General features: G+C 42.7%; 1 protein-coding gene across 1 annotated transcript; it reads left to right on the top strand.

The window, feature by feature from the left end:
• The first annotated feature begins 271 nt into the window (after nt 1-271).
• On the top strand, nt 272-20,472 carry IMPA1 (inositol monophosphatase 1). The gene is made up of 9 exons (XM_055432007.2): nt 272-365; nt 2,884-2,946; nt 3,304-3,437; nt 5,159-5,263; nt 6,720-6,765; nt 8,931-9,039; nt 10,836-10,944; nt 17,716-17,867; nt 18,915-20,472. The coding sequence occupies exons 2-9, from the start codon at nt 2,884-2,886 to the stop codon at nt 19,028-19,030; spliced, it is 834 nt and encodes a 277-aa protein (XP_055287982.2). The 5' UTR covers nt 272-365; the 3' UTR covers nt 19,031-20,472.
• The last annotated feature ends 441 nt before the right edge of the window (nt 20,473-20,913 follow it).

Genomic DNA, 20,913 nt, shown 5'->3' with positions numbered 1-20,913 from the left:
AACTGGAAGGAATGAAAAACGCGAGAGATAGCAAAGTAGAGGAGAGGAATTTTCTTTTAATTACAGACAAATGTATGGTCAGGAGAAAGCAGCACAGAAGAAACAGAAGGTGACAGACCCGGACGGCCTAGGCTGGGCGGGGCGGCTCCGGCCGCTCTGAGCCGCGGGGCCGGGGATGGGGGCTGGGGGCTGGGGGTGGGCACAGGGGCGCGCGGCGTGGGCGGGGCGAGGGCAGGCCCCGCCCACGGGCGGGCCGCGGGGCGGGACTTCCTGCCGGGCGGACGCTGCCGCTCCCCTCTTCTCGCTGCGGAAGCGCGGAGTCTGGCCGGCTGGTGCGCCCGCGGCCGCGCGCCCGCCGCCGTGAGGTGAGCCGGGTCTCCCCGCTGCACTTGGGCGGGCGGAGGGGCGGCTGGCGCCCGCGGGACGGGTCGGGGGGTGGGCTCGTTCGCGGGCGCCCGGCGCGGAGGCCTGGGTCGCCCGGCTGAGGGCCCGGGACCGCCCGCGCGCCGCGGGGCCTCTGAGCGGCGGGTGCGGCGCGGCCCACGGGCTCTCGCCTCGCCGGTCCCGGAGGATCCCGGAGGCCGGGCCGTGTCCGGGGCGGATGGTCCCCGCCAGCCGCCGACCGCGTGTCGCGCCTCCGCGGACGGGTGGCAGGAGGCGGCGAGCGCGGCGGAGACGTCCACCGCGCCCCAGGGGCTCGTCTCCGAGCGGGCGAAGGCGGACTAAGGTGCTGCCTCCGGGCTTGTAAGGCGAAGGCGCGCACGCAGCTGAGCACGGTGTGGGGAAGACCCCCGAGTGCGCCAGCAGTGACGGACGGGCCCGTGGGCTTCCAGGCGGGGCGGCCTCCTCAGAGTGTCCGTCAGAGGCGGCGCTCAGTGGCCGCCTGCTCGCGTAACTTACGTGTTTGTATCTGCAGGCCGTACCTCTCTTTTCAGGTCAGGATCCGTGTGTTCAGCGGCCTCATGGACCTCTCCTTTTGGCTTCACAAAGGCTCCTCACGCTCTCCTAATTAAAGTTTTGATCTCCCCACCTCCTACCCAGATCTCAGATTTGACTCTCTTCTGTCGTTCCAGGTTTCGGTTAATGTCACCGTTATCCTTTCATTTGCCTAAGTGGGAAATCTGGGGCCTCATTAAACAACCCCCTCCCTCATACTCCGTATCCACTCTTGCTGAGTGCCCTCACCTTTTCCTCCCAGAACGGTTTCCCTACCGTCCATTCCTCCCGCCACCCTCCCGTCCGTCTTGTCCTGCAGCCCCCATGTAATGAATGATCCCTCATGGCTCTCAAATCGAAATCATGCCTCTAAGGGGTGATCATCATGGCATGACCCCCAGCTACATCCCTCCTCCTGTTCCTCTTAATCTCTGAGCTGTCACTTAGGCCTTTTGTTTCCTCTTCACATACCAGGAGTCCTGAAGTTGAGTTAGTCCTTGGTTGAATCGTGTTCTTAGGGAAATAATATCTGGTACCTAAGACCAGGTCAGCGTTCTCCTGTTAGATGCTGCTCATTGAATAAATACTCAATGCATAGCTCTCGAATGATTAAACAAGTACAGCCTCTGGGTGGAGAATCCCCAAAAGAAAGGGTAACTTTTGAAATGAGCCTGGAAGAATTGGTAGTTACACATATCAGTGCTGTGAGAAGGGGGCGATGTGAGTGGCTTAAGCACAGTTTCCTGCTAGAAAGCAGATTCACTGTGAGAACATCCAGTTCTGTTGAAGCCTAGAAGAAGGGAACGGGAGTAAGAATGAAAAGAAGAAAGATCTTAGAAACAATTCTTGAACTGCTCTGAGTAACTCAAAAAGTGGTTTCCTTCTAAAATCACTTAAATGCTTATATTAAGAAACAGGCTTGCCACGTGGCTCAGTGGTAAAAGAGTTCGCCCGCCCAGGCAGGAGTTGCAGCAGACCCTGGATTGATCCCTGGGTTGGGAAGATTCCCTGGAGAAGGAAATGGCAACCCAATCCCATGGATAGAAGAGCTACAATCCATGGGGTTGCAAAGAGTTGGACACGACTGAGCACGCTCGCATATAATACATATATATATAAAGAAACAACTAGCAGAAACAGCTCAAAGCATCTGTCCTTTGCCCTCACCCCCCTCCCCTCTCCTCCCCATTTGGGTACTGTGAGAACCATAATTGGGATTTCAGACCAGTCTCCAGGGTGAAACTCTGTCAGTTATTCTCAGCTGTAAAGATTACACAATTAGGGTTCTTTATAAATGATGCCACACATTTCTGAGTCTGACAGCTTAAAAAGCTTCATTGTCCTAGGTACAGATTTTAGAGTGTGGTTAAGCCGGTGGTGAGTTATTTTAGTCTTCTCTGCAAAAGTCAGTGGAAAGTTGGACAGTTCAGAAGACAAAACTGTTTTATTTTTTGCCCTCTCTGAAACCTGGGGCAATTCCTTTTTAGCTTTGTACATTTTTTTAGTCCTGGAATTTTCTTCCCTCAGAATGTCACAGTGGAAAGAGCAGTGGACTTTGAATTCAGAATTGAGTTTAAATTCTGGTTGTGTCATCTGTCTATAAAACCTTGGGCAAATTGATCATATTCACTGAGCTTTAAGTTCAAATGGTTGTTGTTTTTTAAAGTGTGATATGGTATGGGTCCTTTGGGAAACACTTTCATAGAGTACTTTTTGTTATGAAAATGTTTCTACAATAGAAGTGAATGAAGCTAGGTTAAAAATGTTTTTTAATGGATCTGTGAATTAATATTGAAAAAAAATGAATTCTAGAATCAGAATGAGGGTGAATCCTGAATGGAAGTATTTTGGAAATTGAGATGTTTTTGTGAACGAACTTCTGTAATTAAGACTTTTAAAACAATTTGTAACTGCTTTGTCTTTGTATGTGTTGAATCTGTTGAGAAGATGGCTGATCCTTGGCAGGAATGCATGGATTATGCAGTAACCCTAGCAGGACAAGCTGGAGAGGTATGTGATATGATGGATGTGGGCAGTATGTGGTTGCCTTCTTAAACAAAACATGTATTTTTATTGATCTGGATTTGTTTTCAATTTACTTAATGGGTGAATACTTCCATTTTATGTCATTAAACATTTTGTAATAACAGTTGCGTATCTAAAATTGGTTGTAAGATTCTATGGTTTTATATGTAGAAAGTCATAACCACTAAGGGTTTATTTTATAAACATTGTGGTAAGAAATATTTAAGAATACCATTCTGGACAGATTGATTGTTTCAAATCATTTCTATTATTTATCTTTTAATTTAATTTAAAATGACTTATATGCTTTTCTTATTTGCTTACCAAAAAAAATCTTGTTAGGTGGTTCGTGAAGCGCTCAAGAATGAAATGAATATTATGGTTAAAAGTTCTCCAGCTGATTTGGTAACTGCTACTGACCAAAAAGTTGAAAAAATGCTTATCTCATCTATACAGGAAAAGTATCCATCTCACAGGTATTGCTTATGTTAGTTTCATGTGATAAAAATGAAATCTAGGTTGGAGTCCAATAATTTTGACTTCAGACTCAGAAATTGACTGTGCTTAATTTAAGCTGAACTGGAATTTGTTTGGAGGGTGTCAGAATCCCTGAGAGTAGGAATGAGCAACCAGGGAAGAAGGCAGAGCTGGTTAGGGTTGGGTCAGGGTTAGGCGCCATCGTTCAGAAGCTGCCGGTAGCCTCACTCCTGACTGCTGTCTTTGGATGTCTTACCCCATTAGCTCAAGGTTACAAATTGTGGGCAAAATCATCACTTGCTGAACTCAGGTTTTCTTCCCTAAGCTCAAAATTCCAGGGAGCAGTGAACAGGGGATATTTGGATTCCTTTATAGAAAGAGGAGTGTTCGATGCTGGGAAGTTAATGTGACAAATGTCTGTCATAGAGAAGATTTGAAAGTTCAGTTTTATTCTCTATATTGCAAACATTTTTAGGTGCTAAAGGAAGGGGTGGTAGCTTTTTGTTTGAGAGAAAATACTAAAATCTTTCTCTCTTATGGGCACAGAAATACAACTGAAATATTGTCATCATTCTAAAGTTTTAACATTGTCATTTGTCAGTTCTTCTTGATCATGCTATCAGCCTTTCCTGGTATTTTAGCCACTGAGGAGAAAATTGTTTAAAGCTGCATATGCTTTCTCTCAGTAAAAAGGTTTATAGCTAAGAGAAAAAGACATAAAAGAAATTCATGGTAATGATTATTAGGACTTTTCAGTTTTGAATAAAGGACATAAATAACAAAGAAAGTAGAAAAGGAAAGAAGAAAGCCAATGTATTCAGACACCATTTACAGAGTTCGCCTGACATTTACTGTGTAGTATGTTTTAGGAATGCATATTGATACAGTAATTTTGGTGGGTGATTTTCTTTCTCTTTAACTTATTTCATATTCTCTGTATTATCTATTGCCTCATAGCAAGTTACTCTGTAAAAACTTAGCAGCTCTAGATAACATAGAGTTTTCTAGGATCAGGAATACGGGAGTGGCTGGAGTGTGTGGTTCTGGCAAGGGTCTCATAGAGTTATAGTCAAACTGTTGATCTCCTCAAGGCTCAACTGAGTCTGAAGGGTCCATTCGCTTGTGGTTGTTGGTGACCTCAGTTCCTCATGGCTTGTCTGCTGGCAGCTTCCTTCAGTTTCCTCACCGTGTGGGCCCCTCCACAGAGCGGCTCACAGTGTGGTGAGCAGCTTCACCTAGAAAACAGAGGGAAGGGGAAGGTGGAGAAATAGAGTGAATAAGACGGAAACCTCAGTGTCTTTTTGTCAGAGTCTTCAGAATTACACGTTGTCAGGTACACTTTGTTCTTTTGGTTAGAAACGAGTCACTCAGTACAAATGTACACTCAAGGCAAGGGGCTCTACCTCTTGAAGAGAGGGTTATGAGAGAATTGGTAGACTTAAACCTCCACATTTCCCTAGTAAGTTATCATCTGCAATAAAAGCCTTTTTCAGCATGCGGCTTTTCTTGTCTTGGTAATACATTTGAGAATTTTGAATTCTGTCATCTTTCACTTGATTTCTTCTGGGGGAAATAAAATTTTCTCACTTTCATCTATCGGAAGGAAAAGCAATAGAAAAGTGTAGTTGTGTAGACTTTTGTTATGTTTTATAGTCGACTAAAGGTTTGGAAATTGTTGAAAACAGTGTGAAGATTCAGAATTTGTCATATTTGCTTTTAGTTTCATTGGTGAGGAATCTGTGGCAGCTGGGGAAAAAAGTGTCTTAACCAACAACCCTACGTGGATCATTGACCCTATTGATGGAACAACTAACTTTGTACATGGGTATGTTTTTTAAATTTTAATAGTGTAATTACTGTTTGTGTTTTAACTGAATGGACTGTTCAACATGGTTTTCATAACCACATATACTTTAGAGAATTCTGTGATTGTAAAATATGTTATGCATAATTTTCATCAGCTGTGGATGATGTAATGAACTATTAATGTTATAGACATGTGCAGTCAAGTGCCCTGTTTACAATTCTTTTTCTCATTGTTGAAACCACATAAAAATGTATGCAAGCAACATTGCTGCTTTGAAATCAATTTAGGAACTGACTAACTCAGTACTAGAGTGTGCCTTTATAGAATGAATTTAATCCAGGAGAAAAAACTGTTAAAAAGAACATGGGTTTAGAATGTGTGACCTTCGACAAGTTACTTAATCTTTTTAAGCCTCAGTTTTATTTTTTTCATTCTCTAAAATGGGCACATTGATGGTACCTGCCTCATAGAATTGTTGATGGGACCTAATGAGTTGTACATTTATATAAAAACTTAATATAGTGCCTGGCACAAAGTATGTATGTAATTCAGTATATGCTGAAAAGAATATGTTGAAAATATATATATATATACACACACAAATTAAGTATATAAGTCCAGATATCGGAGAAGGCAATGGCAAGCCACTCCAGTACTCTTGCCTAGAAAATCCCATGTATGGGGGAGCCTGGTGGGTTGCAGTCTATGGGGTCGCTACGAGTCTGACGTGGCTGAGCGACTTCACTTTCACACATTGGAGAAGGAAATGGCAACCCACTCCAGTGTTCTTGCCTGGAGAATCCCAGGGACGGGGGAGCCTGGTGGGCTGCCGTCTATGGGGTCACGCAGAGTTGGACACGACTGAAGTGACTTAGCAGCAGTAGCAGCAGCTGAGTTTGGTGGCATGATACTTAATTGTTATATTTGAAGTTGCCGTACGTGGCTGTATGTATCTTTACGAATAGAACTGTTAAAGCCATAAAGCTAAGAGGTAGGATCTATATATGATGGAATGTTACTGCAGAAAGATGCTCATGATATGAGGTAACATACAGAAAGAAGGTTATAGTACAGTGGATAGTATGATCCCATTTTTGTTGACATTTAAGCTATATTTGTGGAACTTGGCATTCAAAAAGTATAGAAAGGCATGTGGTGCCAAGTGGCCTTCCCACTTCCAACCCCAGCTTCTCAGAACCCATTTCTGGAGGCAACTGTTGTTATCAGTTTCTTGTGAATCCTTTCAGAGATGTCTCATGCCTGGAGAAGCTTTCTGCGTGTATGCATCTGTGTATTCTTCCCCCCCCCCAACCCCCCACCCCTGCACTTATACAGAGAGTTGCATACTGTACACACAGTTCTGGGGAGGGATGAGACTGCTCACAGGAAAAAAATTGCAAGCAGTTATATTATGAAAAAAAGTTTGTTGAAAATAAGTTCTATCTTGGTAAATTTGTGTATTTTTTTTTTAAAGATTTCCTTTTGTAGCTGTTTCCATTGGCTTTGTGGTAAATAAAAAGGTATGTTGTTTAAATTTATGGTTGGTAAAATGCCTTGCTCTCATTTTCTGAGAAAGAGTAAACGAGTCTCCATAATAAATTTAGGTTTGTCTCTATTCAATATATGTAGCTGCATTATTTTGAAATAAAATACAGACCTGCTAAACTTGTGATACTTTTTTCCAGTGAAGAAAATGTAGTGTCTTCTGAGATTTTACAAGGAAAAATTATGCACAAATAACTGACATACGATTCAGTATTTAATCACCATTATATATGTGAATATGATAGGAACTGATGTAGGATCTGAAATGTTTAATGGGAGAGTTGGGTGCTAAGCTAGGAATGCTTTAGTAGACATTTAGTGAAGGGAAAGACCAGGAAGAGGTCGGGGTCAAGTGTGGTGAGAAAATACAGAGCATATTCAGGAGCCTAAATACTTGCTGTGTCTAATGCCCAGGAGAGCACACTCTACACCTATTGCATTTCCTTGCTGTTTGAGTATTTGATTAATAAAAAAAATGAATGATGTTTACTAACACCTTACATAACTGTCATCAAGGAGCTTGTGATATATTTGATCAACATGTACACAAAAGAGTTAAGAAAACCCTGAAAATAAAAACATAAATTAGTGCAAATGAAATCTTAGGAACAGGATTGTATTAATCAGTGAGAACCTTCAAAAGGAGATAAGTGAGCATTTCTCTTATCATCAGTTCTGGGCTGTTGAATTCCAGTTCAGTGCAAAAGTTAGGTGTCGAACTATGAAAAATTTTTTAAAAAAGGACTCTAAGAGCATGAATATGGTATAACACATCCTGCTAGCAGTGGTTTGAGGAAATCTTCATAATAAATAGAAGGGATCTTAGAATCTGGTCATGTGAGTTGGGTCCTATTGGGCATTTTCCAGGTAAAGGAGAAAAGGAAAGCATTCTAATCAGAAAGAGCAGTTTGGGGACAAGCGGGATGTGTATGGGTGACACTGAGCTGTTCGTTGTGCGTGAGACCCTGGAAATGGCTGGAGCAGAACTGGCGAGGTGAGCTCGCTGTGGGCAGGCTGTGCTGGAACACTTGGTGGCTTCGAGGTGGTAGGAAACCAGGAGAGGTTTTTCAGTGCAGAGTGCCAGATAATTCCAGCAACATTAGAGGTCACACCCGAGGGGTGGGCCATTCTGAACTGAGATGGAGGTGCTGAGAATAACTGAGGAAATGGCCAAAATCAGGAAGTGTTTTCAAGATGAAATTGACTCATGGGGAAAGACTGAGGCGTGCGTGATCAGGTAGCAAGTGAGTGTGGCCTCTTTGGCTGAGGTTTCTGCAAGCCTCGGTTCCGAAACACAGCTCCTGACCTGTGTTGGTGGGGTTGGTGGGAGCCACACTTAGAGGGACAGTTGACTTTGTGGACCGGAAAGAGAAAACCTGTAAGAATCGAGAGAGCTAAAACGGAATTGGAAGAAAAGGAAGAATGAAAACCCCTGAGACACACAACTGTTGGGGGTTAGGCAGAGAGGAAAGTCAGAAGAAAAAGTGACCCCGAGAGAGATCAGAGGTAGGAGGACCAGCAGGACACCACCAGGAACAGAGTATGGGGTTGACTGTTGGTGGTCCGCAGCCTCCAGATCTTCAGAGAAGACATTTGGTCCGTAAGAGTCCATTCATGATCTCTTTGCAGGGAGTTTCAAGAGATGCATGATCAGAGCAGAAGCCAGATTGTAATGTAGAAAGACAATGAGAGACACAAAGTCTAGACCACTCTGTGGCAATGAAGAGAAAAGGAGAAGGTAATGAAGGCTCGGTGAGGGAGGTCACTTTGGCGAGAAAGTACCAGAATCAAAGCCCAAGAGACAGGGATCCATTGATGGAGCAGTTTTTCAGAGAAGTGTAATAACACAGGAGGAAGGATTCACCTTAGAAAACAGGGAAGATTGCCTTCATCTGAGGCGGGAAGGACAGAGGTCAAAATGTACACCCCGAGCTTGGAAACTGATGGGAGGAGAGTCAGGGTTCACACCTGATGAGCGCTTCCTCGACTCAGCTGGGGATTAGCATTTTAAATACCCCACAGTCTAGCCATTTAAAAACATTAACATACCAGATATTCTTGCTGCTTTCTTAGAAAAAGTATTGATTGAATGAAGAAAAATGCTCAGGTTTGGTAAAGAAAACTTGCGTTCCTTCAACAGATGGAGTTTGGAATTGTGTACAGCTGCCTGGAGGATAAAATGTACACTGGCCGGAAAGGAAAAGGCGCCTTCTGTAATGGCCAAAAACTGCAGGTTTCATGCCAAGAAGGCAGGTTTACCCTCTAATTTTTGGTGTGATTCACACCATGTACTTGTATGGTAACCTTAGAGCTCTCCAAGTGTTACCTGACTCATAAGTGTGTCTGTTTTCTCTGTACTTTCTCATTGTGACTGCGGTTGTGGACGCAGTCGTGGAAGCTGGGGAGGCAAGTGCAGTGGAGCAGACAGCGTGTACACGAGGCTCCGGCTTTGCCAGGGGCCCTGGGGGAGCAAGAGTGCCTCCCACCCTCACCGCGCTATCGGGTCATTGCTTCAGCCCCTGTGTCTCAGATTCTTTATAGAATTCCTCAGCTCTGATGCCATTGGGACAAGATATTAGTAAATTGAAAGGGTGGACAAGGGAGGCCTGGCGTGCTGTGATTCATGGGGTCGTGGAGAGTCGGACACGACTGAGCGACTGAACTGAATTGAATAGTCCATTGTATATATGTACCACATCCTCTGTATCCATTCATCTGTTGATGGACGGCTAGGTTGCTTCCATATCGTGGCTGTTGTAAATAGTGCTGCAATGAATGTAGGAGTGCATGTATCTTTTTGAATTACAGTTTTTGTGGATATATGTCCACCTAGATCATATGGCAACTGCATGTTTAGTATTCTGAGGAACCTCCGTACTGTTTTGCATAGTGGTTACACCTGTTTGCATTTCTACCAACAGTCAGTCAGTTCAGTCACTCAGTCGTGTCCAACTCTTTGCAACCCCATGGACTGCAGCACACCAGGCCTCCCTGTCCATCACCAACTCCCGGAGCTTACTCAAACTCATGTCCATTGAGTCGGTGAAGCCATCCAACCATCTCATCCTCTGTCGTCCCCTTCTCCTCCCACCTTCAATCTTTCCCAGCATCAGTGTCTTTTCCAATGAATCAGCTCTTCGCATCAGGTGGCCAAAGTATTGGAGCTTCAACTGCAGCATCAGTCCTTCCAATGAATATTCAGGACTGATTTCCTTTAGGATGGACTGGTTGGATCCCTTGTCCAAGGGACTCTCAAGAGTCTTTTCCAACACCACAGTTCAAAAGCATCAATTCTTCGGGGCTCAGCTTTATTTATAGTCCAACTCTCAGATCCATACATGACTACTGGAAAAACCATAGCCTTGACTAGATGGACCTTTGTTGGCAAAGTGATTTCTCTGCTTTTTAATATGCTTTCCAGGTTGGTCATAGCTTTTCTTCCAAGGAACAAGCGTCTTTTAATTTCATGGCTGCAGTCACCATCTGCAGTGATTTTGGAGCCCGAAAAAATAAAGTCTCACTGTTTCCATTGTTTCTCCGTCTATTTGCCATGAAATAATGGGACCAGATGCCACGATCTTCATTTTTTTAGTGTTGAGTTTTAAGCCAACTTTTTCACTCTTCTCTTTCCCTTTCATCAAGAGGCTCTTTAGTTCTTCACTTAACAGTGGTACCATTTAGTTTTAATTTTTGCTTTGTTTCAAATCTATATAAATTATTTCTAAATTCTACCTTTTAAAAATATATATATAAGGCATTTGGTGGCTAAATGTATCATGCATGTAGGCAAACTGTAAAGTTATATTCTGCACTTTTGGGAAGGTAGTCTAAGAAGCTAGATGCCTTTTGATGATTATAAAAATGATGATAAAATGACTGGAAGAGAAGAAGAATTCATAAATATTTAAAGCGTTAGAAAGAAACAAATATGATGCAACTTGGAAGAAGGATAAAAATGTCTAATTTGTTGAGCTACAAGTGTCAAATTTTTTTATCAGGTTCTTATTTATAAACTGTAGTAATTATTTGAAACTTTTTCTTTTAGATGTTACCAAATCTCTCTTGGTGACAGAGTTGGGCTCTTCCAGAACACCAGAGACTGTGAGAATTATTCTTTCTAATATGGAAAGGCTTCTTTGCCTTCCCATCCATGGGTAAGCTCTTGTCACTTTATCCCTGAAGTTGAACATTCTACTATATTAATGCTATAGATAATTTGACATTCTAAGGAATGAATTTTTATTTAGAAATGAACTTTTAATTAATAGATATGGAGTCAGTACCATAATTCTAATTTTAAAATGTGATTTTTAAAACTTTTATTTGAAAATAATTTGAAATTTTAAAAAATTTGCAGAAATAAAAACCTATAAGAAACAGCAGTATGCAGTTAAAAACCTATAAACAATTCAGCTATTGTTAACCTTGTACCCATTGCTTTATCATTTTCTCATTCCTTCTTTTCTGTCTCTTTCTTTGTGTATTTGTGAGTGTTTGTGTAAATATTCTCCTTTTTTCCCCTCAGCTGTTTCATGGTAAATTACTTAGTGTGTGGCTATTTACCCCTAAATAATTCAGTTTGTTATTTCCTAAGAATAGGGATATTCTCTTCCATAACCACAGTGTAACTCTTGACCTCATAATTTTATCTGTCCACACATACTTGGTTTCGTCAGTTGATCTAACTGTGTCTCCTATAGCATTTTTTCCTCTGGGCAAGATGCAGTCCAGGGCTAGCATACATGTGGCTGTCATGTCTGTCTCACTGCCTTTACTCTGGAGCATCTCCACAGCCTCAGCGTTGCCCACCTTCTCTAAGTCTTCACGTTGCCTGCACCAGGTGTGCAGGGAGACTCTTATGGCTCATCCCTGGCCTGCCAGTATCAGTCGTTTTCTTCCCCCTCGTCATTTCTTATGTTGTTTGTTCTTCTTTTTTAAAAATCTTGATTAAATTACTTGGCTGTCAGTTTTTTTCAAAGAAAGAACCAGGATTTTGATTCTTAATCTGGTCTGCTGTCTTTATCCTCCCTGCTTTATTGTTTTCATCAGTGTGCTTGCTTGTCATTCATTTTGTTGTTTCCTGTTTTTTTTTTTCTTTTTAAGTAGAGAATTTATTTTTATGCTTTGATTTTTATTGAGGCGAGTATGTAGGCTGTGAGTTTTTATCTGATTGCTGCTTTAAGTGTATACCACAGCTTCTGATATGTTTGCAGTTATTTTTCACAAAATTTGTAACTTCTGTTTGTATTTCCCCTTTTACCCAAGAGCTGTATTCTGAAACTTCCATGGGGAAATGCTTTTTGTGCTTTCTTAGTTTTGTTTTTTAATTTATAGTTTTATTACATTATAATAAGTATATTTTATGGAGTTTTATGTTTCCTTTGTGCCTAGTATATGATCAGTTTTTGTGGAACTTCTATATGCACTGGAAAAAAGTACACTTTGTACTTTGATGTTTGGACTTGAAATCTACTTTGACATCAGACTTGCAGTCCCTGCTCTTCTCATTGTTTCCATTTGTCTGGTTAATCTTTGTCCTTCTTTATTTTTAGTGTTTTTGAAATTAGTGCGTTTTAAGTGCACCTCTTGAATACAGCATAGAGTGGAGCTTTGCTCTATAATCAATTTGAAAATCGTTTCTTTTTAATAAAAAAGCTCAGCTTGTTCATTTATTTATATGACCATTTTGTTTGGTCTCAATTTTGTATTATCTTATGTTGTAATTGTATTGTGATTTGTATATTATGTTATGTTGTATGTTGAGTACTCTGTACTTATTTAGTGTATCCTCTCTTTTTTTTTTTCTCTTTTTCTATTTATAAAAGATTCAATTTTATTCTCATGGGTTTCTTTTAAATTAAAACTCTTTATAATGCCCTTAATATTCTCTTTTCTTACTTAAGCATTCTGTTAGTTCTGTAAAGACTCCAGAACTGCTTAGCTTCCGCCTGTTGCTTATATAATATTCAGTGATTTTGCTCTGCTTTTCTCTTTTTCTCTCCGTCTTAATCAGTTTGTTTTTAATTGCATTCTTTCTAGTTTGTCAGGCATACCCTTACTGCGTATTGTTTCACCCACAGTCCCATCCTGTGGCCTTAGTTTTTCCTTTATAAAATGGTCACTGTCCTGTGAAGTTTTCCTGGGGTCAAAAGTTCAGAAATAACAGAAGTAAAACCTTTGAATCACTGAATTCAATATTTATTGTGCACACACCAAAAAGACTCTTTGCAAACGAGGAACACCCAGACCAAAACATGGGATGCGGTTCAGCCATGTCTTGTTATAAAGCAGCTTATACAGTGAGAAGGCAGTGACTACTTATTCTTCAAAACAATTGGCTGTGATAGTTTTCTTAAATGATAGGGAATTGATTAGTGGTTAACTCATATCCATCTTGAGAAACAGTTTAAGGTTTGCTCGTAATTTTCTGAAGCATAAGCAAGAGTTGATCCGGGTCTAGCTACTTTTGCAAAATGTGCTGAATTAAGCTTTGTTTTCATGACTAAACTGATTTGGTCTGCTCAGGGAATTTTCAAGACTGGTCTCTATTTTTTGCTGTAACACCTATAACCTTTGGATTGGTGAAGCTCATCCTCTAGTAGATTCTTTGGGAAGGGCACGTGTGCATGGTATGCCATGATTTCTGGCATATTCCAGACTGTTTTCCTATGGTCTTGAAACTCCAAGGACAGCTTGGCTGGATAGAACATCCTTAGTGAAAGAAAGTATGAAGACTATTTCTTTAAAATGCATTTTCACTGTTGCTTTGCTTTGTATGTTATTTTTGAGAAATCTGGTGCCAGTCTGATTTTATTGGCTTTTAGATTATTTCATGTTTTGTTTGGAGTCTCTGAGAAATTGTTTTTTCTTTTAATCTTTCGTGGCTGACATTTTTATAAGGGTATATCTTGGAATTCTTAGAGTTGCTTGTTGTGGGATGGTTTTCTGCCTTTAATCGGTAGATTAATGTCTCTTTCTTTTTTTCTGGCAAGTTTTCTTGAGTTTTAAGTATTAGTTCACTTATGCTGTTGTCATTTTCTTCTGCACAGACACCAGCAGGAGCATTCAGCTCCTTTGTGTCTTCTCTTCTGTTACCTTCTCTCTGGCCCTTTTTACTTTCATTTATTCTTTTTTTCTCACCACCCCGTTTCAGGTTTTCATTTGCATCTGTTCTCTTTAAGGGTACCTTGTGATTCAGCCTTAATTTCTGATAAAGTTTTGTCTTTTTTTATTCCCCTTCATTTCTGAGTTCTATTATCTCTTATATTTTTTCCTTCTTTTATTTCGTTCACTTCTGTGCTTACTTTTCCTTTTGCAGAGAAACTTTATCAGCCAGAAAAAACCCAAACACTTTATTGTTAATGATGTTTGATGTTTCACTGTAGTTAGGTGTGGCTGTGTCTACTTTTTTCCATTTCTGTTCACTTTGTGATCTGGGTTCCTGGTTTCAGAGTTTCTTCTTCTGCTAGTTCTCTTTTTCTGTGTAGTTTCTGTTACGGATCTCTGTTAGGTGTAGGAGGCGGGGATTGGCATGTCATTTTCTCTTTTCGCTTCTCAGGATCTTTGGTTTATTTCTGGCTGTGCTGGGTCTTCGTTGCCGTGCTCAGGCTTGCTCTAGTTGTGGTGAGCGGGGGCTGCTCTTCATGGTGGGTGGGGCACCTGGGCTCAGTCGTGTGACTCACGGGCTCTGGAACGTGGGTCAGTAGTTGTGGTTTCCAGGCTTAGTTGCTCCATGGCGTGTGGGGTTCCCACACCAGGGATTGAACCTATGTCCCCTGTATTGGCGGGTGGATTCTTTACCACTAGATCACCAGGGAAGCCCACCACCTTCTTTAGGTTGAAGTATAATTGTATATTGTAAACGACATTTTATGAGGCAAAGTGAATCATTATGGATCAATTTCCTTTTTTTAATGTTTTGGGATTCATTTAATGAAATGCACTATATTGTTTACTTCAATGATGTTTCTTGTATGTTGCTTTAGGGAATGATTTGATCATGACATGGCTCCTCTTTTGAGGCCCTCTAATCTGCTAGGCCCTCTGCTGGGTGCTTTGCTTCTGTTGTTTCTAATCATTGCAGCTGTAGCCAAGTTGGTTATCCCCATTTCAATGACAAGAAGACTAAAACTTGAAGAAGAAACTTTTTTCAAAATTGCAGCTTTTAAGTAGCTGAGCAGGGGAGCAAACTCAAATCTTTGTGATTCTGAAGATAGATTCTTTTTAGCTCTATACCATCCTAACTGTAAAAGAGGATCAGACTAACATAGGATTCAGACAGAATACATTTGCAAAATCTAGGCCACAGCCTCAATTGTTTTTTGATTGAGTACTATCTTTAGTACTACTTACCCATAGAAGAATATACTTACTGATCAAAAGACCTCTTGCCAGAGAGCTGTTGAGATCCATCAGAAGTTGAGAGAAGCATTGCATCTAGCACTGGTCTTCCAGCCCAGGGTTCCGTGTCTGTGCAGAATGCCGAGAGATGATTTGTGGAAGATCTTGGTATTTTGTTTCTATTATGTGAGATAAGAACTATCACGTATCCCCTGAGAAAGGGGGAAAGTGCACCATTCTTGATAAACTGAAAAAAGCCATAACGTTAATTTGGGTTTCTATATCTATGGACATTTTTGGAATTGCTAGTTCTTAATTTCTTAAAACATAATGAAGGGTCTCAGTGAACAGACCTCACTGCTTTATTTTCAGAGGACTTCCCTGATGGCTTAGAGGGTAAAGCGTGTGCCTGCAATGTGGGAGACCTGGGTTTGATCCCTGGGTCGGGAAGATCCCGTGGAGAAGGAAATGGCAACCCACTCCAGTACTCTTGCCCAGAAAATCCCGTGGATGGAGGAGCCTGGTAGACTGCAGTTCATGGAGTCACAAAGAGTCAGACTTGACTGAGCATCTTCACTTTCACTTTCAAACAATTAAAGAAGTTTGAGTAAAAGCCATTTGAAAGTAGTTAATTTACAGACATGGCGACTCCTTTTTCTTAAATACTTAAGTGTGTATATTTTTGATAAAAGGGATACACTCTAAGATAACCACAACAGAGTTATAAAAATCAGGAAATTAGCTTTGATACATTGTCTAATATAGTGACAATTAAATTTTGAAAGAATTCTAATCCAAGGTCCAAGCCAGAATCATATGCTGCACTTTAAGTGTTATTCTCGTCAAGCTTTTTTTTTTAAGATTTATGTAATTTGGCTGTGCTGGGTCTTGGTTGTGGCGGTGGGGGCTGCTCTCCGTGGGGGTGCTGGGGCTCCTCGCTGTGGGGCTCCTCTGGTCTGGGCGCACAGCCCCCGCATGGGCGCAGGAGTTGCAGCTCCCAGGCTCCAGAGCCCTGGCTCAGGAGTTGTGGTGCTTGGGCTTAGTTGCTCCTTGGCACATGGGGTCTTCCCGGACCAAGGATCAAACCTGTATCCCCGTATTGGCAGGTGGATTCTTCACCATTGAGCCACCAGGGGAGCCCTCATCGATGCCTTTTAATCTGGAACAGTTGCTGAGCCTTTATCTTTCATGACCTTGACATTTTTGAAAATGTAGGGCAGTTGCTTGACAGCATGCCTTTCGATTTGAGTTTGTTGGATTTCCTCTGGATTAGATTTGGGTCGTGCACTTTTGGCAGGAATGCAGCAGGAATACTGTTACGTCCTCCTCAGTGCATTCTGTCAGGAGATACAGGGGACCTTTGTTCCAGTGTGTGTGTGTGTGTGTGTGTGCGCGCGCACAGGGTACCTTTGTTCCAGTGTGTGTGTGTACCTTTGTTCCTCTCTGTTTGTGTGTGTATACCTTTGTTCCAGTGTGTGTGTGTACCTTTGTTCCTCTGTGTGTGTGTGTATATATACCTTTGTTCCAGCGTGTGTGTGCGCACGTGCATGCACAGGGTACCTTTGTTCCAGCGTGTGTGTGTACCTTTGTTCCAGCGTGTGTGTGTGTGTATATACCTTTGTTCCAGCGTGTGTGTGCACATGTGCGTGCACAGGGTACCTTTGTTCCTGTGTGTGTGTGTGTGTCGCTCAGTTGTGTCTGAGTCTTTGTGACTCCATGGACTGTAGCCCGCCAGGCTCCTCTGTCCATGGGACTCTCCAGGCAAGAACACTGGAGTGGGTTGCCCTGCCCTCCTCCAGAGAATCCCACGACCCAGGGATGAATCCGGTCGCATTGCAGGCAGATTCTTTACCTGCTGAGCCACCAGAGAAGCCCTTTGTCCCCTTACTGGATGCTACCTTTGATTACTCGGTAGTGATCTTGCCATCTTTCCCATCGTAATTATTATGTATCTTCTAGGGAGATACTTTGATGTGTAAATATCAATCATTTTAGCATTTATTGATGATTCTTTCCCAAATCAGTTATTATTACAATGGCTGATAAAGTAATGTGTGTACTTGCCCTGACTTGGTGTGTTTCCAAGGACAAGGCTCAGTGAGAAGGCAGACCTGAAGCAGTCCTCGCGGGAAGGCCTCTGTGTCAGCAGAGGCCAGCAGGGCTGTCCCCTCCTGGCCACACATGCCAATGCCCGCCCCACTGGGGGTGACCAGGGGCGCATTTGCACGAAACTCCTACAGACTCCTTGTGTTGTGGATCTGTTGTCCCCGGGTTTAGACCACAGTGACAATACATGCGTGCCATGGTAGCAGAATTATAGCATTTTCTTCAGTGTTTTTCTTCCCAGATTATCGTCGTTTTAATGTCTGTCTTACACATGATTGCTTTGTTAGGCTTCATTCTGTCATTTATATAGTGTATCATGATAATTAGGTTTTACGTATTTTGATTTTACAATTAAGTACCACCTTTTTTTTTTTTAACAGTCTGTAGATTGGTTCAAGTGATCTCAGTCCACACTTGAACCTGCAGCTGAGGAGGAATGCCTTATTTGAAGAATTATTTTTTCCCGTCTTGTCTGTTAGGATCCGGGGTGTCGGAACCGCAGCTCTGAACATGTGCCTGGTGGCTGCTGGGGCCGCGGACGCGTATTATGAAATGGGGATTCACTGCTGGGATGTTGCCGGCGCCGGCGTCATTGTGACTGAAGCTGGTGGAGTGCTCCTGGATGTCACAGGTGAAGCTGCGGGACAGGAAGCCGTTGTTTCCTTTCCGTACCTATGGGGCTGCCCTCCAAATACGGCCTCTTTTCTTTAGATGTATCTTTTAATGTTTCCTTTTAGTATTTTTTTCAGTGTTTATACTTCAGCTCTTCAGGCAACACAAACCATGTAATTTTCTGCAGAATCAAAATAGCAAATATTGGGAGACAGAGGCAAAAATGAGAAGCTAATGGTAGTGTGCCATTAATAATAATAAATGGCTAAGCCTCTTCAGGGCTCCCCTGGTGGCTCAGCTGGTAAAGAATCCGCCCCTAATGCAGGAGACCCGGGTTCAATCCCTGGGTTGGGAAGATCCCCTGGAGAAGGGAAAGCCTGTCCCCACTCCAGTATTCTGGCCTGGAGAATTCTAGGGACTGTATAGTCCATGGGGTTGCAAAGAGTCACACATGACTGAGCAACTTTCACTTTCAAGCCTCTTCAACTATGAATACCAGGAACTTTTGAGAGGCTATAGAAAAAGTCTAGAAAGGCACTGGCTCTGCGGTTGTACCAGGAGCTCTTTGAGTGGTGTTGTGGCAGCTGAGCATGGGCTTCCTCCACTGTCACTTTCTGCCCTGGCCCTGGAGGAGTTACATACTCTCTCTGTACTGATGATGAAGTGTTTAAAAGTAAAGAGTGAACCTGGGTTAAAGTATTTCACCAGCAGTCTGCGAGAAAAGCAGCAAAGAACTAGGAGGTGGGGAGGAGAGCAGGGTGCAGATCCCTGGCCTCAGGTTTTCTGTCGGCAGGCTCCAAACATTAAAGTGGTGGTAAGTAACGAAAGCAGGAGTGGAGCACATAAAAGGAGGAATAAAGATGACGCGTCTCAGACCCCGCTTCCTCAAACCTGGGATTTCTAAAAGATGCTTAGAAACTCATTTATGTATTAGCAAAGCTTAAACATTGTGGTTATGACACAGTGTCTTAGTAAATATTATGATCAACCATAGTACACACTGCTATGCTTGTTTTATAGGAATTATTTTTTACAAGATATAACCATTTTCCATATTTGATTTTAGGTGGACCATTTGATTTGATGTCACGAAGAGTAATTGCTTCAAGCAATAAAACATTAGCAGAAAGGATAGCCAAAGAAATTCAGATAATACCTCTTCAAAGAGATGATGAAGATTGACAGCTTCACAGTAGCGTCTCCAGGTTTTCTGATGCACTCACGGTGTTACAAAATTCAGGACTTCTGTTTCACTCGAATAATATGATTGCTGTAAATTGCTTTCACGTCCATCTTTAAAAACTACAACTTGTTCTGTGTTTTACTAAGAGTAGGTGTGCAAGAGTGGATGAAATGGTCCATTGTTTTAAAAATGTCTGTGTGGTAAGAATGTACTCTGGGAAAGTACGCAGGCAGTTGGGGAGATAGGTTATCACATCAACTGCAATAGCCAGTTAGCAATTTAGAGTTTCTGAGTATTTATGAGCCTGTGAAATTTTCACTTACTGTTTCTGTGTATATGCATTCTTAATGAGACAGTTAACTTTTGGGAAAATTTTTTTTTTTTTAGTTTCAAAAGCCATAGTAAATTGAATGTGTAGGAAGTATGTAATGAATCTGCCCAGACCAAGATCTCTTTCTCGGCAGAAACCTTGTTTTATTCATCAGTGTGGCACCTGACATGGTGCCTGTCAAAGGGGAGGCGGTCCAGAAGTAAGCGTCAAAAGAGTGAGCATTTTGAAGGCAGTGATTCCTAGTTGCTGCAGAAAGTAATGCTGATCGCTCTGTAATTTCCTTCAGGTTTGGACGTAAGAGCTCTCTGGTCACCCTTTTTACATTTGACGTTACCGTTTCACATTACCATACCATTCCAGTGACTGCCCCAAACAAAACGCACCCCGCCACTCTCGGGCTGTGCTTTTGATTTAAATCGACAGTGGCAGCAGTTACAGCAGAGGAGAACCCGGTGAACCAGACCCCGTTCTCCTTGCACCTGCGTGGGGCCGCGTGTGTCGGTTTCCTGTTGCGCAGAACACGTTGTCCCCGAGCCTAGTAGCGTCCCGTGGTGCCTACTTATTATGGCACAGTCTGGGGTCAGGAGTTCCGGGCACCTTAGTGAGGATCCCGCCCCACGGGGTTACCTTGAGCTTGCAGTCGAGACGCTGAACGGAGCCGCGTTACCTCAGAGCTCCACTGCGGCTGAAAGCCCCTCAGTCTCGCTTGTGTGAGTCCGACTTGCGTGAGCCGTGGGCGGCAGCTCCTTGCTGTCTGGCGGCCGGAGGGCTGCCTTCCTCTCCATCTTCGGAGCTGAGTGTCCTCATCTCGTGGCGACTGCCTCCCCTGGAAGAAGTGAACTGAGAGCGGAGGCAAGCAGGAAACCGCTGTGCCTCCTGTAACCTAGTCTCAAGTATCACTGTCCCTTCCATTCTTTTCTGTCAATAGATGTGATTCTTTAAGTCAGCCACACTCAAAGGCTGGGGAATTCCCCGAATAGATAGCTTCATTCTAGAATTCTCTCTCTTGAGCCCCAGACTCGTGCTTCCAGAGGCCGAGTGAAATCTCTCAATGTGTTGCCCATGTCTCATGCTGAAAGTGCCTCCAAATAAACTCAGTCCCTGCTCCCATCTGTTCCTCTCCTTCCATGTCTTCTCTTAGTTAATAGTATTTTACCCAGGTAGACAGGTGACGTTTTTACCCTCCCGTGCCTCTCACCTCCTACACTCAGTTGGCCACCAGTTGTGTTCAGATGTTTCAGGAAGCCTCTCTGGAATTTTTCTCCAGTTCCGCATCTCCACTGCAACACCTGGACAGTTAACCTCCTGAATTATTACAATAGTCTTGAGTCACTAGAGTCCCCTCCAGTCTCTCCTCCACGCTAACACCCAGATTTCTCACTTAAAATCTAATCACTCAGATAAATATGGGAGAAAAAAAAATGGACTTCCGTGGTGGTCCAGTGATTAAGAATCTCCAAGTCCCCTTGCAGTTCAGGGGCCTTGGGTTCAAGCCCTGCTCGGGGAGCTAAGACCCCCCTGCTGTGGAGCAGCTCAGTGCACAGGTAGAGA

This window comes from Moschus berezovskii, chromosome 16 (assembly GCF_049115385.1).
Source record: "Moschus berezovskii isolate FMDL1 chromosome 16, NW_MosBer_1.0, whole genome shotgun sequence".
Taxonomy (NCBI): domain Eukaryota; kingdom Metazoa; phylum Chordata; class Mammalia; order Artiodactyla; family Moschidae; genus Moschus; species Moschus berezovskii.
This window is presented reverse-complemented; position numbering and strand designations above follow the sequence as displayed.